The following is a 22,622-nucleotide window of genomic DNA, read 5'->3' as shown; positions in this document are numbered from 1 at the left end:
AACCTCCTCTATTTTTCTAACTTTCACATACCAAGGCAGTATTTCCTGTCCTTCATCATCCATCCCAGCCCAGGAATCAGGCACCTAGAGACCACCCCACCAGCCCAGAGCCTGCGGAAATTACTCAAACTTGCCAGTCTTAAATGTGTACCATGCCCTGCCTTTCCTTTCCTGGGGAAGCCTCAGTAAAGGCCATAGCCCAGGATTTCTTTTCATTCCTGCTGTCTCCTCGCACTGGTGTTTCCTCTGTGGGTCTTTGAGATGTATCGTGCCACCTTCTTTTGAGAAATGTCAGTAATATAAGACTTTGAATGGTACCGGTCTGTGTCTTTCCTCAGTTACCCCCATAAATTAAAATCTCCAGGTACAGATTAGGTAGAGAGGGAAGATGGGAGGGGAGGGGAGGGGAGGGGGGATAGTTGGGGATAGGAAAGGCAGCAGAATACAACAGTCACTAATATGCCATCATGTAAAAATGTGAGTGTGTAACCGTGTGATTCTGCAATTTGTATTTGGGGTAAAAATGGGAGTTCATAACTCACTTGAATCAAATGTATGAAAGATGATATGTCATGAGCTTTGTAATGTTTTGAACAACCAATAAAAAAAAAAAAATCTCAAGGTACAAATGAAACAGGAGTGCCTGTACTCTAAGCAAGATCCAGGACTAGTGACATTAGTGTCACCATCCCCCATCCCCTGTCCCTAAACCTACAGAATCAAAATCTGCTGGTAACAAGATTCCCCAGGATACTTGCAAGGTGCTTTGCTGGTGTGGTTTAAAGCTTGGGCTCTGGAATTAGAAGGCCCAGCTCCAATCCTTGTGCCTTTCTTTAGCTATGCGGCCTTGGACAAATTACTATTCTCAGCAGATCACATACCTGTTTTTATACACTAAAAGTGGGTGTGATGATCACATAATCTTAGAAAGCACCTGGCAAGTATTATTTATTTAATGTTTACTCTGATTCATTTTTAGAGAACAAATGCCCATGCATGTTCTCCTCAAGGACACACACCACACACGTTCTCAGCCAGTCACCACAGCTGAGCTACTGTGACTACAAGCCCACCCACACCACAACTCCACCCCTATAAGAAAAAAAGACGCCACAACTCCTGGCAGAGTGTAAAATATATTGATGACTGTAAAGGGACAACTTGGAGCCGGTTTGGGCCTGCTGAGATGATGCGCAGCATACATGCTGTTTCTGGAAGCCATGTCCTAAGGTTTTTCATACATCTGTTTTGAACATGGTGTTTTGCTTTTTCATTAGCACAGAGTACTACTCTACAGTTTCTCCTTGAGTAAATATATATATAATGGTTGTTTGCAGAGCAACTACAGATTATTTAGATGTTTCCCAAGGTGAGCTATTTCACAAGTAGATCAATCATTGAGTTAACAGCAAGGTGTTTTTCATTTGCTTTGTTCACTGCTTGGGGGAGGAGGTAACTTCTCCAATTTATTCTGTTTACATGTTTAGTCACCAACAGACTCCAAAAGGTAATGAAAAATCATAGTCTGTTAAAAAAAAATTAGAATGTGATTATTCCATGGGTTTTCCTAAGACCCTTTAAATCAGATCATTTAAATGTACAATAAAAAAATAAGCATCAACAACAACAACAACAAAAAAATACTGAAAAAATTTCCCCTCCCACCTGTCGAACACAGTGGTCAACTGTAAACAGCTCAGAAGGGCAAAGAAAACAAAAAGTCCTAGCAAGGTAAGTAGCCCAACAACAACACACTCTGCTTTTTTTTTCCCCCCTAGTGGCTATTTTCCTACCACAGTGTTGAGCTTCATTATTATATTAAATAACTTATACGGGTAAAAAGGAGTTTGCTAACCAGCAGCCAACTCAAAACCTTGTAGGAAGAGGGAGGAGAGGAATTTACAACACAGCACACGCTAAGGGCAGTGAAGTCCGCAGTCCAACCAGTCTTACCCTTCTCTGGCAATACTGCTTGAGCTGAGGTCTGGGATCAAAACCAAGGGGGGGGGGGGGCTTTCCCCCTCCCTCCTCTCCCTTTTTAATTTAAATTAACAAAGAAACATGGGCTTCCTAACAGCCAGCGCTCAGCTGGGTAAGTCCCATTAGCAGCAAATGTTCAACCAAATAAAAAACACACACACACACAAAAGAAAACTCCGTCCAGGTGCAGAGCTGTGATTCACATGGAAATTCCAGGAGATGAATCATGTGCAGAGCCGGGATCTTTAGAGAATTCTTTCTCAAGTGTCTTCAGTGAACATTTCAGTCTCACAGAATCTGAGTCAATCTGTCAGCTGTGGGAATGGAGTTTCCCATCTGCTCTGGAGTGAGCTCCCTTGCTTTGCTGACCAGAGCGCTCTCAGGGCTGTGGGGTCTTCGTGAGTTTTCCTAGTACTAGATGCCAGAAAACAAAGGCCAGCCCCTCCAAAATCTGCATGATGCAGCAGCAGCGGCGGCGACAGCAGCAGCAGTGGCAGCAGAGGCAGCGCAACAGCAGCAGGAGCTTCCATGTGTTAAACTCTGCCTAAGAGGCTGGACCTGTGCAATAAAGTAAACCATTTAAGTCAGCACACAGAAGACTATTAGTATCAGGATTAAAACATTGCCTAATATTAATTTTGTCTTTCCTAGGTTTTATTTTTTGTATTGGGAATGGAAACAGGGGTGATTGACCTCTTTTCCACTCCTTTTTATTTTTATTTTTTATTTTGAAACAGGGTCTCTCTTAGTTGCTAGGGCTAGTCTCAAATTTGGGATCCTCCTGCCTCAGCCTCCTGAGTTGCTGGGGATACAGGAATGCACCATTGCACCCGCCTGTCCTAGGTCTTAGATTCAATTTTATATAACCAAAACCTGTAATAGGATTGTGATCAAACTTTGAAGTCTTCTTTGCCCTTTAGGAAAATTGCTAGTCACTTAAAATAGTTTCTAAGGAAGACAGCAAAAGCTTTCTTTATACATAAGTGTAGATCTTGAGTGGTTTTATATTAAAACAAAAACCAAAAAAGCACAAAGAACATTCAAGATAAAAAGCTTAAAAGGTAGGTGCCAGTCTTATAATAGGAAGGTTTACTTAAGTAGATAAAAGCATCTTCTACAACACATTCTATGACCATTGGGATCATTTAAATAGTAAGTGACAAGAAAAGTGTCTGCCCTCAGAGGTGGATTTGTCATTGCCTTTGATGAATGTGTTTGGAATTAATGACTCTGGGAACAGCAAGAGAAGTGTCTATGTACAAATATTTTATGGCTCTCAAAGTTATATACTGAAAAGTTTTCAGGTAAGAACTATCATTCTAGAATATTTAGTATTTGCTTAACATGGGATTTTGTGAACTGTGACAGCCTAGTGTCTGCTGTTTATCCTTTTGGTGGGTACTATGCCTTGGCCAATGCAGTAAACCAATGTCATTCACACTGCAGGAGCAGGAGCTGCAAGGCAGTGTGTCCAGGGCTGAGGCAGAGGTAGTAGGGAAAAAAACACATACACTGCACAAAACCACATATAGCAACCAACAAGAAAGGAAGCCTGCCTCAGGAGTATGTGAGTGCAGGAGGAACTTTTTGGGGAGAGAAGGGCCAAGTAGGAAGGAAGCACTAGATCTAGATCCTGACCATGAGAACAGACAGGATGTATAAATGGTGTGTGCAAGGCTTAAGCACAGACATGAAAGGAAGTTTGATCCTCAAGCCTCCTTAGAAAACAATCTAAATTGTAAATTAGTAAATTAGTAAATTAGTCTTTTATACCAAAGAATATATCTTCAATATTTATACACATATTTCCTCATATGCCATTAATTTTGTTTTCGGCCGCTGCCAGTCCGCCCTTCAGTTCTTACAAGAAGTATTATGAGCACTTTAGAGTTGAGTACAACTGCAGATCCATTCCTGGACACAATGTAAGCCTGTACAGTTTTTTTTTTTTTCACCTCATATTTCTAAATTCTCCACTAAATTTTCTGGTTGCATTTCAACAAATCAAATGTTCAATGCTATCATGTACTGTGTATATGGTACATGGAGATATGGGAAGGGATTATGCAACTCAATCTTTAGTTTTTACTATCAAACCTTGGACTAATCAATCTTACAACTGATTCACTAATCAGTAGGAAGGTATCATAACAGAGAAACAACTAAAACACAAGTGTTGGCAGGTCTGGATTATTTTAATGTCTGGATGCCACAGGTAATGTAGATACCACATATCCATTATGCATAGTCAATCTGTCCCCTGGATAATTTTTAAAAAATCTTCAAGAAAAGTAATAATAGCTAAACTATACCCAAGGGCTTTACCAAACTTGAAGTTTTTAAAAGAGAAAGGGTGGATTAAGATGAAAAAGTATGGAAGATGAAATTCACCTTAAAAAGTTTCATTTTTAGAGGAGTTATTTCCACATTTTATCTAGTTAGATGTGTAGACTTTAAAACTTATTTTTGCATGTCAAAATATTAAAGAATACCACACATATCTTTTAATTCAAACACAAAATAATGCAAAATTTAAATGGAATGTGACACAGACAGGCACAAAAAAAAATTAAAAAAAAAAAAAAGAACTAGGGCATCAACCTAGCAGGACTAAAATGTCCCCAGGAATCATGGCATCAGCCAGCCATTCTTTATGACCCTCTTTATCTGTGTCTGAGGTACAAGAAACATCTTCAGTCCTTTATCTATCCCTTCAACTTGTCCTAAAGATAATAATTCTGATACCTGTGTACCCCATCCCTCCTCATTGAGAGGTACAAAGAAGGTGGCCTAAGTTTTCCTTTGAAACACACAAATCAAACATGCACACACACACACACACAAACAAGTGTATCTTAGATACCTTGGTTCATGAAATCTAGCCTAATATCAAATATAATGTAAGCTCCCAACTGTCCCTGGGGAGAACAAAAGGAAGAAGAGAAAAAGTGCTTGTCAGCTCTGGTACATACCCAAAGGCATGCACTCCTGGATCAGCTTAGTAGAAATACAATTTTGATTATATTATACGAGGCCCTGGACTGCTTTTACCTATGAAAGTATCTCAGATTCTTTTTTGGGGGAGGGGGGCATACCAGGAATTGAACTCAGGGGCCCTTGACCACTGAGCCACATCCCCAGCCCTGTTTTGTATTTTATTTAGAGACAGGGTCTCACTGAGTTGCTTAGCGCCTCACTAAATTGCTGAGGCTGGCTTTGAACTCGAGATCCTTCTGCCTCCGCCTCCAGAGCCTCTGGGATTACAGGTGTGCTCCACAGTGCCTGGCCATATCTCAAGATTCTTAAAAATGCAAATGCTAACACATTTTGTGTGAAAATTCTAATGGGATAGCAACATTTTAAAGTATGAAACTCCTTATTTTATTTAAAGTCCCAGTTTTCTTTCTCAAACCAAAAAGGGGTCTGATATCCAGTTAGTTGGTAAGTAATGGCCCCAACATTATCAGTGTTAACTGGTCCAGCATTAACTTAACCAATGTTTTGTTCATTTTTTAAAATCTCAGATCAAAAAAATATTTCCGGGTTAGAAGAACTACTCAGAGATAAGTTTGAACTTTTGATCTTTTAGACAAAAAAAAAAAAAAAGTTGGTGTTTTCTTTGTACCATAGCATTGGATAATTTCAATTCCTCATTCTATTATATTATGGAAGAAAGAAGAACAGAATCACTGTGTATTTGCCAGTATAAAAAAAATGTAAAGTAATAAAGCTGAATTAGGGCAATGAAAATTGAAAGCCACAAAGATTCAGTTAGCAGGAAATATGGTGTAAAGGACTTGGAACAGGTGAGCGGGGACTTCCCGAAGAATACGGGTGGCTTTCTTCATGTAAAGCTAATATTTCCTGTGGATTTGTATAGAAATGAGAAGCAACGAGACCCACCTTAAAGACTTCCATCTGTCTTTCTCTATGTGATTTTCAGGTCCTTCACTCTCATAAGATGCCAAGTAGAGAGCTACAATCAACCAAAAGAGACCATGTGTCAATACTGGAGCCTGCTGCCACTTATCCACCTCCATCCATCCCCTGTGCAACCTGAACCCATATTCAAGACAACTCTCTCTTTCAGGTATCAAATTATGACTGAGAAGGTTCATTATTTCTTGAAGAACATATAACATCATTTTGTCTCTGATTGACCCTCTCAGCAAAACCCCCAGGGCCTCTAAGCCTAAAAGACATTTAATTAACTAAGAATTCATAAGGCAAAATATTTACAAAATGCAAACCACACAATGCTGGCATACACTCAGATTTATGTTCTTTACAATGAAAAGGTTGACAGTTCTTTCCTGGTACCCTCAGTTTTTAAACAACCTTCACAGGTTTTCTAGGGCAATTTTTTATCCTTCTAATATGTTTTCTTTTTTTAAATAAAATAGAACCCTCATCTGAAAACTTGAAAGGTTGTTATTAATCCTATTTATAGAGATTAGAAACAATCAAGTACAGTCTGAAATAGGTAATAGTCACTCAAAATGTTTTTCAGATATTACTGCAAACACTATCAATCTATGATGAGAAACTTTAGCCAATTGATGCTCTTGATTCCTATGATGTTAGGATATTAAAAATGAATCAATAAAACAAATCCCCAAGTCTTATGAACTCTCTCTCTCTTCTTCTCTTCTTTCTATATATATATTCATTCACTTTTTCTGCCTTAATGTCCCTATAGTTTAATAGGTCAAGACATTCTTTTACTTCTTGAAATGGCTGGTGATAACAATTTTGGGGGGTTTTTTCTCCCTCCTCCAAATTACCTTATCTATTAACAAAACACAAAACATCTCTTTTCCATTGAAGCAAGTCCAAACAAGGAAAGAAAGAAAGAAAGAAAGAAAGAAAGAAAGAAAGAAAGAAAGAAAGAAAGAAAGAAAGAAAGACACCCTCCAATAGCTTTCCATTTATGTTCAAAGCTTTGCAGATCAGGGATTTGAAAGGATTTAAATTTGGAAACACACCAGTTATGGATGAATATTAAGTTAAAAATTTTAGGGAGACATCATGAGGTTTTCTATGCTCTTAAGCTGGGACAGATTAGAGGACTGGCCTCTAGTTTTATGCAGAATCAAGCATCAAACATTTATATGCTTGTTTCCTAAATGCAGGATTTGGGGATGCTCAGTGTGGTTACAACTGAATGGCCTCACCATCTTCACTAAAGACTGGCACTGTGAGCAGATACTGCAGGATTTTCCGGTCCCTCTCAAATGGACACTCCACTTGTTTCCATGTCATAAATTCACTCACTTGTTTGGCCAGTTCCCAAAATTTCTGAAAGAGAGCAAAGGAGAAGAATTTTAAAGGTGATCATCAAAAATTATTAAGCCTGCAAGAGACAATTCCCTTTAAAATGCTTCCTTTTGGTTTTTAAGCTTCTGTATTACATACTTAAGAAATTTAATAAAAACTGTATTTGCTAGGTTGGTCCAGGTAAACATTCCCTCAAATAATGATAATGATGATGATGATGATGATGATGATAATGATGATGATGATGATACGGCAACTATATTCTACTTGGTTTTATTAATTTCTTATAAAATAATAGGGAAAGAGAAAGTTTGTTGTAGAACTACAGAGTCAGCTCTTGCAGCCAGGCCTGGGATGCAGTGCTAGAGAGGCCGCACTTCCCTCTATGCCCTGATTTTTTCATCCTACTTTATCATACTCACCTCAAAGTTGACATGGCCATTTGGGAGGCGGTTGGCACAGCCCTCATTGAGGAAATAAATATCTTTGATTAAGAGACTGAAGAATGGTATCACAATCTAGAGAAAAATAAAAGATTCTAGTTTGCCTAGGTAAATAAATATTTAGCATCTCATCAAATAGTTCCAAGGATTAATAAACAACATTAACTCTGAGTTGCATGCAAGGCCACAATGAACTAAGGTATAGTGCTTTGTACACCGTATGTGACAGCCACTTCCTCCCTTGCATAATTTTGCTTAAAGTGCAAATGTTAATATTAACCAAAACATAGCGAGAATAAGTGGTACTGGGAAATAGATGGACAAATGCTTTTCCTATAGTGCTTCCTATTTCTCTCAGTGCAGAGTAACATGTAATAAAATCTGAAAATTCTAGTTATAATGAAAAGAAAAAATATCTAAAAGGCACTCTTGCTTTTCATTCATCAACCTTTTAGTTATGGTAAAATCTTAATAGAAGAATTATCTCTGGAAAGTACTGAGATTTAAGGTGTGTGGCCCATCATTTATATTGCCACATCATTTAGATGTCTACAGTTTAGATAATTTTTCCCCCTGGATAATTTTATTTGATCCTTGAGGGCATTGCTCAAGATAATGTGAGAGCTTATGGGCAGTCATGGCTACACATGCCTATGGGATAAAGATAGCCTGTGAATGAGGAAACAAGTTAGCACTTGCTGTCATGGAAAATCACCTCAGAAGTACCTGGTACAATATGATGTGAGACGGATGTGCCACAGTGAGGGAGAAATATAAATGTGTGAGTTAAATTCAATAACTCTCTACAATGAACTTTCTTTCTTTCTCTCCTCCTCCTCCTCCTCCTCCTCCTCCTCCTCCTCCTCCTCTTCCTCCTCCTCGTCCTCCTCCTCCTCCTTAGATTGAATTCAGGGGCACTCAACCACTGAGCCACATCCCTATTTGTATTTTATTTAGAGTCAGGGATTGCTTAGTGCCTTAATTTTTCTGGGGTTGCCTTTGAACTTGTGATCCTCCTACCTCAGCCTTCTGAGCCACTGGGATTACAGGCATGTGCCACAGTGTCCAGCTTGAACTTTCTTTAACAATAATTTCCTGCCTGAATTCTTTGGTTTGATGGAGTGACATTTTACAATAATTAATCCCAAATAATCTTTAAGTAAGTAACCTAAATCTTACTATACCCATTACCAAAAAAAGAAAAAGGCTCAGATATAATAACTTCCACTTTCTCTAAAATGCCAACATATTTTTAATGATTCTAAATTTTCTACAATACAAATAATATACCAAACATATATTGTGGGTCTCTTATTTCCTCAAGATCATGGTTTTGAAGTTTCCTAAGCTCATGGCTCATGTGGCACTTCTATACCAAATAAACAGGAAAACATACCCCTGAAGTAATTTTAAAAAGGTGTTCATTATTTTTTTGTTTTACTGATTTCTGAAAATAAGCAAATTGAATCTTCAGTTTTGATAGCTCTCTTGAATATGCTTTTAATCATTTGTTTTTGTCTGTGAAGTTGCTAAGGCTGAATTAGTAAAGATCTCATTACCTTCTCCTTCTAATGTTACTGGCTATTTTTCTATGGTGTTAGAGCTAAGACACCATCAGAATAATGATAAAAGTATACTTCAACAATCAACAAAAATTACTTAATGGTGAGAAGTGCTGGACTCTGTCAGACATCAGTTAAGAATTTGGAACCACCATTTACTGGTGGTGGTAAGAATTAGAAGTTGGCAAACTGTAGCTCCAATTTTGGATGGTTTAGGAGTCACATATTTTACATTTTTAAGTGGCTGGATAACAATCAAATGAATAATACCTTATGATACATGAAAATTACATGAAATTCTAATTGCAGGGGCGTAATGGAACACAGCGATGCTCATCCATCAAAATATTGTCTATGTTTGCTTTTAAGCTACTACCCAGGTGGGGTATGCCCTAAAATATAATGGAGCTACATCATCATATGACAGTCACAGGGAAATGAGAACAAAATTGTGATCAAGATGTAATATTTGTACATTGTAATAGTTTTTAAAGCAAGAACTATATTCCTGTGCTCTATTCTTTGGTGCTGAGCTATGAGAGTCATGGGGTGTTAATCATTTATTTTCTCGCATTGATATATAAAATTTTTCTAAATGCAGGCCATGTGCCTCTAGCTGGATTATAAATTCTGGGTGTTCCTCATGTGATGTTTGCATGCATGGATGCCTGCATGATTCTCTACTATCGACTGAGTTGCTCTCCCAAGGAATTGGAAACAGCCAATCTCCCTGAGAGTACTTCACTGTTCAGTTCCCTAAGCCCATGTTCAAGAAATAAGTTTCACAGGCTTCTTCAACTTCTCATTTACCCAAAGATAATTCCTATCATATCTGTAGCCCTTAAATCTAATATAAAGCTAATGCAGTAAAAGTCAGAATATAAGGACTTTGGATTCCTATGAGCTAAGTGAATATACAGGTTACTAGTAGGAGAGAGAGTTTGGTTTTTAGAAGGTCTTGCCCATGATGCCTTTAGTGGAAGGACTTCTCAAGTTATATTTTCCAATTCCTTTTTTAAATGGTCTTAATTCAGAAAGCCAAAACTGTACTTTAAAGGTACTATATTTTTCTGCTGGCATGCAGAAAAAAAGGGTCACAGAAACATAGAAAGGCTAAGGGATTGAAAACCATGTGATCCTATGAGGAATGGTTAAAAACCTGGAGACATGATGGAGATGCTGTGAAGTATTTTTTTACCCCCCCCACACACCTTTTCCTTTATTTGTTTACTATATAATTTAAGGTAAAAGAGAGCCAGAATCTAAACGGAAGATAACACTACCAAGAAACCTTCACTAACCATTTACTAAAATGAGGTAAGTACTTCTCAAATAACACCATGGCCAACATTGAGATGACTTGCCTTCCTCTGTAAGGAAATATGACAACAAAATGTGCCAAGAGAGGACCCTTAGATCCAGGGTAGTATTGCTTAAGCATAACAGGGAGAGGATCATTAATTTCTCAGACATCATCCCTGTACTTTTTTCTGCCACCTGCATATCCAATTAGTAACAGCAGGCCTAATGCTATAGCAACTAGCCTACTTTCTGAAAATAAATGACTTAACCATGGGAGGTAAGCTAATTCTTTTAAAAGAAAGGGTTACATTAAGTCAGGCACCTTGTGCAAAGCTTAAATGTCTGTTTTCCATTAAATTAAATTACTCTCTAATGCTATTAGTCACCTTAATATGTGACTTATTATTTAAACACAAGGCACACTACAAAATAAGCACTTTAGTAATGTACCAATAACACAGTACTATGTATTTGCAAAGTTCCTTAGCATTCCTCTTTCCCTATGTGTCAAGTGATAAAATTTCTATGATGTGCATCTGTCTTAGGTATGAATAGGTAAAAGAAGCTCAGTAAAGTAGTTCCCATTGCATTGCAGTGTAAAACGTGGTGACTCTATCATAAATTACACACTGCTTTGCGTGCATACCTTTTCTCTGCTACTATGAGCAGTCAAAGACCTTTGTGCTGCCCCGCGAAGAGCTGTTCGATAATTATAGAAATTGCTGGAAGGGTCCATCTGATGCTACAGATAAAAGAGAGAAGAGTATTAACCACTTATTTTTCATCTGTAGAAGTTCAAAAAAATCACAACTTAAACTAAACATAAGCAATTCAAAATAAGTTAGGGAACTCATTAGGAATAAGACATATCCCTCTTAAACACATATTTGTACACACAACACATTAGAACACAAATGTTTTCTTTTCTGATGTTTGGTTCAGTTTCACAAGCTAATGTCAATTTTGATCATGTTAAGCCTAAACCAATCTGTGTTGCTAACTCTTGATATCAGATTTAAAACTGATAACCAAGAGTCAAACCTCAACATTAGAAAATTTTCCTTTGAGGGTCACTGGCTAGGTAATGGTTAGTCACTTTGTAAGGAATTTGTTATTTACATTTGATAACAAATCATTCAAAATAATTGAAAGCATACCATTTTGCAACAAAGAAAACAAATTTATTAGATAACATGAATAAGGCATCATAAGAGATATCTAATGATAATTTCCAATTGGGGAAAAACTTAGGAAAGAATGCTTATATTTCCAAAGACAATAGACTGAAAGCATCAATACACCAAGGGAATAGATGAATCAATTCGATTCAAACATGCATGCCTTGTGCACAATTCTTACCATCTTCACAATTACATGGGAAGGGCTTTGCACAAGTTAGCCTCAATTGTTGAAAGAATGGTGAAAGAATACTCTGTGGGAATGAGGAAATCCTAACTGAGACACTACAGATAAATTAAATAGATAGATAAATCTAGTTTAGGCAACCTGAGACAAACTCCTCAACTGTTCAGGACCCCAACTCTATTTCCGCATACAATGTGTTGTGATTGACAGTCAGCACTTCTTCAGTTAAACTCAAAATGGACACTCTTTTTATAAAAAGACTAGTCCAAAACCTGATTTATTTTCCTTTTCTGAAATCTGAATCCCTTTCTTTCCCTTTGGTCTGTAAGACTTTTTCTTGTGCAACACTATCAGAGACGACAGATTGAACAAATGAATCCCACTTTCCAGGTATAAAACATTTAACAGTAAAACATCAGTTTCACTTACCTCAAGAATGTCAAACTTTGCAGTCTTCACTTTGGCCCAAGTTTTTTTTAGTCGAGAGACTGGGCTCATATTCATGCCAGCTTCCCATTTAAAATGCATGGGAGGAAGAGAAAATTGAAATAGAGATATAAGAAAAGCTATTCCAATTTATACTACTTAAAGTGTTCAGTACTAAATGTAAGTAATTGGATTCAACAAATTGTTAGTGATAAACTCCAGCTTTACAACTTTTTCTTGCAAATTCTCCTCCAGCCCAGAAACAGCATAATGACACCATTTGCTTTGAGTAGAGGTAAGCACATTTTTTTTTTTTTTTTTTTTTGGTAAAAGGAAAAGCAGTAAACGTCTTAGGCTGTGCAGGCCATATGGTCTGCATAGTAAACTACAAAACATTGTCATGTTATGGTGCATAAGCAGTCATAGGTAATTATATAAACAAATTTCTATGGCTGTGTTGAATAAAACTTCATTTTTGGATGCTGAAATTTGAATTTATATTATGTTCACATGTTAGAAATTTTATATTATTTTGATTTTTTTTCAATCATATTCAAACTCTTAGATCACTGGTCATAAAGAAAATAATAGTGGGCCAGATTGGGCCATGAGCTGTAGCTTCCTGATCCCTGACTGAGCTTGCATCAGTCAGTTGTTAACTGGACATCCCTGGGAAAATTTCTTTCCTCTGGAACTCAGCTTATTCTTGTAGGAATGTTGAGTGGATTAATAAGATGATAAATGCAAAGCATGGATGACATGTTTTGACATTTTTTTGATGGCAGAAGAGAGAAATTAAGTAATCTTTTTTATTAGACTGTGAACCTTTCAGATTTCTGTCTCAGATAATCTTTCAGTTCACTGTTTTCATGGAGTGAGTCAAATAAAAAACAGTTGAAATCTGGCCAGTATTTTTATGAGAGCAGCAAAGGGGAAATTATATGCAAACAAAATGGAATAAAGAATTAGAGAAGGGGGTTTTGTCAGTAATTCAGATTACTGAATTAAATTTGATAGATTCTCTAGCATCAAATTGACCCTAACTCCTTTGTTCTTTTATTCATATATCTACTGAGCACCTATAATGTGTAGGATGGCCATATAATTTGTCATATAAACTAGTACATTTTTCAAAGAAAGGGTCATTATCAATAATTATAGCAAGACAACAGGTATAAACTAGAACACCTAAGACTTGTTATTTCATGTCCTATGTTTATAGAATGAATGGAAAGTAACATGGTCTCTGGCATTAAAAATCTCCATGATATATAGAGTAGCAGGTTGGTATGCTGGAGTAGTAAGGACTGCAACTTTAAGTACAGGAACACAGGCAATCAAAAAATGATCAGTTCTCAGCTTTTATAGGAGAATATTTAATTGAAGATAAATTAAAAGTATTCCACGAATTCTTGCATACTTAAGAAAGATTAAGTATACTTGCTTGTACCAATTTGGCTATTTAAAACATTTTGAACATTCTAAATTTCAATATTCAAAAGTACATTTATCATAAATAAAACTATTTGCAGATTTTTGGTGAACACATTTCACAATTTTATACATTTTGCTTTACAGAAATAAAGGACACATATCCACCAGAAAATACTCACAGATTATTGCCATCAAGGAATTAAAGTTGCCAATGTTGAAACATTCTCGAGCTACATCAATGAAATACTCAATCATTCTTGCTCGGTGTTTCTTCTTTACAGGCTAAGTGGAAAAAAGGATGGAAGGCAGTTATCCAACATGCAGGCCCACAAATGTAAAGAAAGTACGAAAAATAATCAAGACCCAGAAGACAGAGAAAATTCATTTTCTCACCATGCAGATTTCAGTAGCAACCAAGTAGCTCAAGCGATTAAACCATTCCACATAAGCTTCTAAGTTTCGTGTTTTCTTCCGATCACTATAGCAACTCTATGGAGAAACCAAAGTGCGTGGGTAAGTTAGAAAAAAAAAAAAAGACTAGACTGGGCTCTCATTTTGTCCAACATGGGGACTTGATTCTCAGTTTATGGATTAGGAAGGCTTTTTAGGATGAGATGACAGGAAGAGGGAGTGGAGGGAAGAGGAGAGGCCACCAGGACCATTAGCATTCTTGATTATTCTTACAGAAATACAAAAATCTCTTAGGTTCTGTGAAACCTGAGGTCTAGAAATATACTCTGATGCATGCATAAAAATACCCCTCCCTACCTTCCCAAGAAATAAAGTTACTTGGGGTAAGATCTGTCCTCAGAAACACAATTCAAAGGAAGGGTTCTGGCTGCATTCAAAAACAATCTTGCACTGATTAATGGGATACAAATACCAATTGCTATCAACACAGGAAGGAGAGGCCAACAGGGCAGGGGCCTCAAAAACCTTCTCCTAAAATTAAGCTGCTGAACAAAATTTTGGATCATCGTGTACCAAGAAACAAAATATCTTCCAAAGATGATAAATAGAAGTCTACGCTATCCTGGTTTTTAGGAGGGTGAGTGATACACTCTTCAAAGGCAAAAGAAGTTCATCTCATCTTGGCGTTCAAGGCCAAGCTTGAAGAAGTTCATTAACCCCTTTGCATTTTTTTCCAAAAGAAACAAACAAAAAAGTCCACTAGCCTTCTATTGCAAAACATATTCTTCACTTCCCGTACTGAGAGGAACTACCCTAAGGCCGGACTGAGAGGAACTACTCTAAGGCCGGAAAACAGCTGTTGTCCCTACTCCCAGAGGGGACTTTCATCAGCGGGTGATGCAGTCTTTTTTGCTTTATAATTCAAAATGCTTAGGGATGGAAGTTACTGGAAGATAAAATTCTTACATGTGTACAATGATTTTATATTCTGTGTCCAGTATTATTTCCTTAATGTGTGGGCTCCACCATAAACCTGACATGAGGGATCAACCTTCAAACAAGAGGCAAAGCAGCGAAGATTGAAGATTCGTGCTCAGCAGGCTGGATGTATGTGCATCCTGTCTCTCCTGCCCATGCTATTGTTGAATCATGAGCACAGCATTGTTATTTTTATTTTCTTTCTGGCTTAATCTGCTAAAATCATTATGCTTTTATCTTCTACCTTCATTACCACAAATGCCTGCATCTACTTGCTATAAAGGGCTTATTACATTCCCCAATAAGGACAAAAGACAGGCTAAAAGTTAGTGATGGGGTAAAAATATTGTAAAGGCACTCAGAGATCTGGCTCAAGAAGAATTGCAGTGAATCCCACATGGCTAATGAAAGAAAGAAACTAACTAACTAACTTCCTGATTTTAAAACCTAAAACAGAATAGTTTTAGCCTGGATGTCTTATCTATTATCATAAACTAAGGCGGCTTTCCAGTTCTAGTCTTAGAACTGACCTCTAGATGGATAGATTACCTTGTCATTGTCCAAAGGGTCCTTCTGCACAAATGCCTGAACAAATTCTTCTGGCCCGATATAATTAAGCCTCTCCTGAAACGAAAATCCAGCATTATCAACAGCATTAAAGAAAATGAAAAGTCAACTCCTTCCAATGGCTTTTGGCATCACCCCCATTTCTTAATGCAAATTATAAAATAAGCTTTTAACCCCCAATTGTTTCATTATCTCCAAGGTCTGAACAGAGGCAATTTTTTGCTTAGGTCAACGTTCTATAAGATAGTTGAAGACTGAGCCAGTCATGGAAAAATTAATCAGAGGCAGAAAATGAGGAAGGTCAATGAACTCTGCTTTTCATTTATGTTTGGTGTTTATTTGCAAGTAAATTCCCAGAATATCAAAAGCATTCATATTCAAATGCCTTCAAATCCTATTTCATAGATTATTTCCCATTTGGATTACTCTGACCTCTCTTGTGACTTTATTGCTGGCAGATACATTGTCTGGTTGCCAAAGCAAACAAAACCTGTGGTTGCAAAGGGCAAAGATGACCAGGGCCTCACCAACTCTATGTGAGTCAGCTGCTGGGCCAACGTGTAAGGGTCGCTGCAGACAGTAATGATATCCCTCTGTATGGACTGTGGCTTGGTCTTGAGAACTGTGAGCCGATCAGTAGATGTCGAGCTGATTTTTGCCAGAACTTCCTCATACTGGCTGAGGGCAGCAAGTTTACGAATGAGACACTGCATCATCTGCTGGACATTTTTCCGGTATGTCTGCTAGGGAATAAGCAAAGAATTACAATCTTGCTCTGCATGTCCTTTTTCAGTACTAGGCAGCCTCAGGAACTATGTCTGTGAGTGATTTTACCTTGAGATTGGGCAATCAACTTAGTTCAGGAAACCTACAGGAGGATTCAAATAGCTCTAATAGTTTAAAAGAGACACAAACACATCAAGTGTCTTTCCAAACCTGTAGAGTTTAGTCATTGTTATCAGGTTGCTATGGACAGTCCGATTCAGGTTGGGCCTTGAAAACACTATAGACATTACAGATGAGCTTTCAAGGGGATCCAGTGTTAATGAAGACTACACACAACTAACTGCTCTCTGGTAGAAATGCATCTGTTTACTTTTGGAAGGATAAAATACAGTGACCTCAAGTCAGAGCATCCTTTTTTCTTTCTTTTTTTAAAAAATTTATTCTTATTTGTTATATATATGTCAGCAGAATGCAATTCAATTCATATTACACAAATAGAGCACAATTTCTCATGTCTCTGGTTGTAGACTAAGTATAGTCACACCATTTGTGTTTTGATACATGTATTTAGGGTAATGATGTCTGTCTCATTCCACCGTCTTTCCTACACCCAAGAGCATTCTTTTTCTAACATTTTCTTTTAGGCCACTTACTTTATTTCTCCATTCCTATCATTCAATTTTATCAGCCTGAGGACATGAAAACTACTTGACAGATTACTTCCCACTTGCCCGCCCACCCACCTTCCTGACTTTCACATGCATTGTGGAAGTGGATATTCATTTTTGGTATCTGACCTCCACTTGGCTGCTACCCATTTCTCTGGTGCTCATGAATCAGTACTAATGTTCACAACCAACTCTTCCATGTGGCAGTTCTCCCCACAATGCTAATACCAGATGCCACTTTGTTTGCAACTTCCTTTTGCTATAGCCACAATACTTAAAGAGAAATTGGTTTAAAAAACACTGCAGGTGTTATAGAGAAGTGTCAATCTCTTCCCTTGAAAACACTTGTTACATCAGAGAAATAACTTCCCTACTCTTTGAGCACACTTATTCTAAGTTATGGAGTTCTTTTGGTCCTCCTTTTCTGGTCCCAAATTGCCAACAGTAATTCTCTTTCTAGTGGATTATGATGCCCATGTCACAGATAGACCTATGGGCTGATTCAATGCAAACTTGGTGCTAAGGTTACCAGCTCTCAAGGATGACAGTTCCAGTAAATCTACAAATGTAGAAAGGCTTTATTGACCTTTTAAAATAAATTTTTTAGATTGACAGAATACCTTTATTTTTATTTATTTAGTTTTATGTGGTACTGAGGATCAAACCCAATACCTCAAACGTGCTAGGCAAGCACTCTACCACTGAACCACAATCCCATCCCAGCTTTACTGACTTCTTAAAAGGTATCACAGTATCATTTGCTGAGATTAACTATCTGAAAATTGAGTGGCATTTACCGACAAGTATAAGAGCTACGTGTTTTTTTAAAGAAGTAATTTGGTTTAACAGAGCACATATAAAAACTTAGAGATATTTGCACATAAGGAAGATTACAACACATGGAGAAATGGTTCATGCTTGCATTGTAAAGGATAAAAAGCACGGCCTTCTTTTTCTTCTTCTCTACATGTCATTATATATTCTGATGAGTTCTTTATGGTTGCCTATTAGATGACCTGATTTTTCTCTGCATTTGCAGATCATCCCCAAATGATGAAATACCTAAGTGTGTAAAAAATGAATCTTCAAAAAACCTATCTTTCAATCAACATTCGGGTTATCAGTTTAGAAGATGCTACTTGTTTGGGAATATATATGTCTCTCAAGGAAAATGCCTCTTTCTTTGGCATTCCAAGCAATTTAAGGCTGAGTCATGGGCTATTTTCAATCCCTCATCCTGGCTGCCCTACCTCTTCTACTTTTGTAACATGGAGATACATTAAAACTCCAAGAACTCTACCTGAAGATGTTTCCTTCAGTCATCTGTCCCAGATGTCAAAGTACACGTCTTCAGGAGAGTTAATACTACTTGTTCAAATTATGCAAATATTTCCCAGCTTATTAAGATAAATAATAAACTTTTTTGAGGTACTTTAGTTACAGCATGTACCATTCAGAGTACAAAACACATGTCATAAAGTTGCAGTTTCAGTCATTAAAGCCCACTTAATAAGAGTAACCCACAACTGTCATTACTACTCTACTGATCACAGTTCAGTGTGAATAAGGGACTTATAGTCTTTGCTAAGGCTTTCTAAGAAAAATCGTACATTTTCTGCATGAGAAAATAGTATTTGCTTCCAACAAAGTAGTTTATGAAAAGAAAAACTAATTTTTTTGACTACTGTGGAGCAGGTGAGAGAGGACACAGATATCTGCACTGACGTGGAAAGGTTCCCCGGGACACATCACTGGGTGGAAAAGCAGGGTGGCAAACACGAGGCCAACACACACATGCACACATGAACTATACACGCTGCTTCTATGGATGTGTGTATCTGTGCATAAATGCATACACACAAAACTGACACCAGTTGTAGGATTGGTGAAACTTTGGGGGGCTTTGTATAAATTGTGTTCTCTTTTTAACAACCAGAATGCATTCCTATATTACTTGATTTATTAAAAAAAAAAATAACTTTCTGGGCTGGGGATGTGGCTCAAGTGGTAGCGCACTCGCCTGGCATGTGTGCAGCCCGGGTTCGATCCTCAGCACCACATACCAACAAAGATGTTGTGTCCGCCAAAAACTAAAAAATAAATATTAAAAAATTCTCTCTCTCTTTCTCTTTTAAAAAAAATAACTTTCCCACAATGGGATTTCTTGGATAACACAGGTTCAAGACATCTAAGAAAGAACTTTTCTCTCAGAAGACCACACCCACAAAAGAAACAGCTGAGGGGGAGAGCCCACAGCTTGGTCCACCTCCAGAGATTCTGACTGATTGATTTGAGGTACAATCTGGGGAGCATGATGCAAATGCTCCTCAGGTGACTCTGACACACAGCAATGGGTGAGAACCCATGCTCTACTAGTACATCTGGTGAAAGATTTTGATTCTGCATTAATATTTTAGGGTTTTTTTTGGTTGGGGGGGCGAGGAATTATATATCCAGATTACCAGAGTGAGCAAAAGACACCACCAACACATATAGGGAGAAATGTACACAGCAGGGTATAGGAGAAAGCTATTCAAGTAACACTGTGGGTCTGTGTGTGCCTCTGTGTGTGCCTGCATGTGTACATAAGAGAGAAAAAGAAGAGGACACAGAAATGTGTGTGACCTCTTTTAAGTTTCCTGCTTCCATTTGATTCCATTTGAGAAATCAAGCTTTGTGTTATTAAGCATGCTTCCTCACTGAGTCATGCATTGCTAAATATGTACTTATTCTTTTTTATAACTTCAAATGCCAGCGACAGTAATTACCTGGCAAATAAAGATAGAAGTTCTTATTATAAAGACCAGCCCCTTAAGGAAGAGAAAATTGCATTCTAGCCACTACAGTCATTTGTCATGTAATTCAATCATTAGTTCCATTTCATGTTTCTTGCAGGCAAGTCCTAATAAACCACTTCATTTAGGGCAAATCCCCAGGGGAGAAACATATTAAGCCAAATTATGTGGAACTGTCCTAGCAGATACACGAGAACCTGCCTAAATTATATATGGGGCACACCTGGCTTCACTGACTGCCAAAGAAATCCCTGAAGTCAGAGGCAAGAAGCAACAAGTTGCAACTGAAGCCCAAACTCCTGCCACAGGAGGGAAATAATGTTTTCCTATTGTGGTAACTGATTTGCCTGTTCATTCATTCATTCATTCATTCATTCACTCAAGCGCTAAGAGTCTATTAAATGCCATGGTGAACAACGAGGGCACAGCATGGAACCCAGTGGGAGCAAATAGAAAGTCATTACAAGTCACAGAATGCTATGAGGTGCTCTGAAGGGAGAGCTGGTGACAACCAGGAATGGGAGCAGGCTCAGGGTGACAAGAGGAAGTCTACCTGAGGAGAGACACTTAAAGACATGACAGATAAAGGACTGCCAAGCAAAGAGCTGGGGAAAGAGCATCCATCACGCAATTTGGGAGCTGGAAGGGACATTAACACAGGGCAGTTAATTGCATGATTTATGGAGATGAGAAAGGAGCAAGGAATTTAGGGGATTTGCCAAAGCACACTCAGATCAACCAGCTGCCGAGTGTAGACCTGATTTCTGAATATTAGATAAAAACAACCAAAGAAATAGCAGGTTCCTGAGACACCCACCAGCCTGACAAGGTGGGCACATCTCTCTACTCAACCCCTAGGTCAGTTGGCTCCTCAGTTAGACTTGGCTTATCTTCTCATCTCCTCTTTACATGCTCAAATCCTGCTGAATTTCCCAAAGTTTATTAAGAATGTGTTATTAAAACAGGAGTGCTAACAAGAAGGTGGGTCAGAAGTCTGACTGGCCCTTTTCTTGGTGTTATGAAGCATGCTCTACCCAACTTTTGAATGGCTCAATCTTGTTCTAAAATATAGACTAGGTTTCATTTGGCTACAGATAGAAATGATCTCCCTCTCTGACACCCATGACAAGAAGGACTAAAAGCCGTCCATTTAGCATTTTCAAATCACTAACATTTAATCTTAAAAATAAAAAAGTTTTTTAAGATGATTCTTTAAGGAAAAACTAAGTTATAATTTTCATGTTTTAATAAAGCAATACAGAGAAGGCAGATAAGCTGACTGTCATACAAAGTAGCTACACACACTCACCTGGAATATAGAACTAACTGATCGAGGGCTCAGCCTTCATGCAAGAAAACACCCTGTGATGCCACCAATCTTTTGAGCAGACTGTCATAAACCAAGGTCATTGAGTCTGCACTGACCTTGCCAAGCTACCCAAGGGCTAACCCCTCTAACATAAGACTTACATATAACTGCTCCATGAGGCTTAATGTCTGCCTCTGTGAGTAAGGGACCTATCAATACAAACCTGGCAGAAGCTGAGACAGGCAAACTGGCAAAATGATTACAATAGTCATAACTTTGTGAAATGACTCAGGAAATGATCCATTCAGCCTTGCAGAAAGCTATTGTGAGCACCCGGCTTCAATATCATCTCATAAAGTAGAACCTAATGCAGGAAAGCCAAGTTCCAGTTTTTCAAGTGCTAAACTGATACAATTTTAGTTTGATTTCTGTGTGTTTTTTTTTTTTTTTGCATTAGGGAAATGGCATGAAAACCTCACCATAAGGATTGTTAATATTATCTTTTCAACACCACTTAAAGAATGAGTTCTGCATGAAGTTTATGTGTGAAGTGAATGTATTTTCAGATGAATGAAACAAGACATCACTGCCATTGCTGAAAGTTTCGGCCACATTCTTCTATGTGAAAGGTTGTATCTTGCTGAAGCAACTTGTTTCCAGAAAGTTTCCAGCAACAACAGATACTACAAAGACATCCTTGCTTGACAAGCCTCAACACTGAATACCAGCCCTCCAGGCCTGCTTCAAAAAGGATAACACTAAATTTGTCACAACTAGTCAGCTCTTATCAAAGGCTCAATTGAGGGAAGTAGAATTTATGGAAGATTATCTAAGAGATTTACTTTCAATCTCCACCTATTCCAGGTCCTAGCCTTGAGTCAATCTCTAGCACCAGAAGACTTGGATTATTTTCTCTGTCTTCCTCTCCCAAAGAATTACCTTTGGTAACTTAGGTGCCAATCTCTGGTCTTAGTTTTATCAAGGAGTAATCATTATAAAGAGTACTATAAAGAATATCTCATTCTAAGACCCCTATACAAAAATTCTTATTGGAAAGTTTCTGTGTATTTATTTATTTATTTTGGTGGTATTGGGGATGGAAGCCAGGGTGTCATACAAGCTAAGCAAGTGCTCTACCACTGAGCTTTATCCCCAGCCCTAGGTTTCTGAATTTTTCCTCTAAAGCATTGAGGAATTAGTACTTTTTTTCCTTCCCTGAAAATGAAAATTATATAACCACCTGCATTTCCCTTTTATCTGGAACTTAAACATAACCCATAACAGTCCTTTCCAACCCTGCTGGCTCTCAACAGTGGCATATTTGTTTTCTCCCTTCCCTGGTCCAGATTGTCTATTTCTATTTATGATTTATTAATATT

General features: G+C 37.8%; 1 protein-coding gene across 1 annotated transcript in view; it reads right to left on the bottom strand.

Annotated features, from left to right (window-relative positions):
* Nucleotides 1–1,172: 1,172 nt before the first annotated feature.
* The window catches only part of Rasgef1b (RasGEF domain family member 1B), a 35,814-nt gene continuing 14,364 nt past the window's right edge, over nt 1,173–22,622 (bottom strand). Inside the window, exons 5-14 of the mRNA XM_026409008.2 lie at nt 16,273–16,488; nt 15,728–15,802; nt 14,183–14,278; nt 13,969–14,071; nt 12,359–12,438; nt 11,211–11,306; nt 7,680–7,775; nt 7,155–7,278; nt 5,884–5,956; nt 1,173–2,538 (exon numbers count right to left, since the gene is read on the bottom strand). Coding sequence (XP_026264793.1) covers nt 2,514–2,538; nt 5,884–5,956; nt 7,155–7,278; nt 7,680–7,775; nt 11,211–11,306; nt 12,359–12,438; nt 13,969–14,071; nt 14,183–14,278; nt 15,728–15,802; nt 16,273–16,488 — 984 coding nt within the window. The 3' untranslated portion in view covers nt 1,173–2,513. The remainder of the gene's footprint in view (nt 2,539–5,883; nt 5,957–7,154; nt 7,279–7,679; nt 7,776–11,210; nt 11,307–12,358; nt 12,439–13,968; nt 14,072–14,182; nt 14,279–15,727; nt 15,803–16,272; nt 16,489–22,622) is intronic.

This window comes from Urocitellus parryii, chromosome 10 (assembly GCF_045843805.1).
Source record: "Urocitellus parryii isolate mUroPar1 chromosome 10, mUroPar1.hap1, whole genome shotgun sequence".
Classification (NCBI taxonomy): Eukaryota; Metazoa; Chordata; class Mammalia; order Rodentia; family Sciuridae; genus Urocitellus; species Urocitellus parryii.
This window is presented reverse-complemented; position numbering and strand designations above follow the sequence as displayed.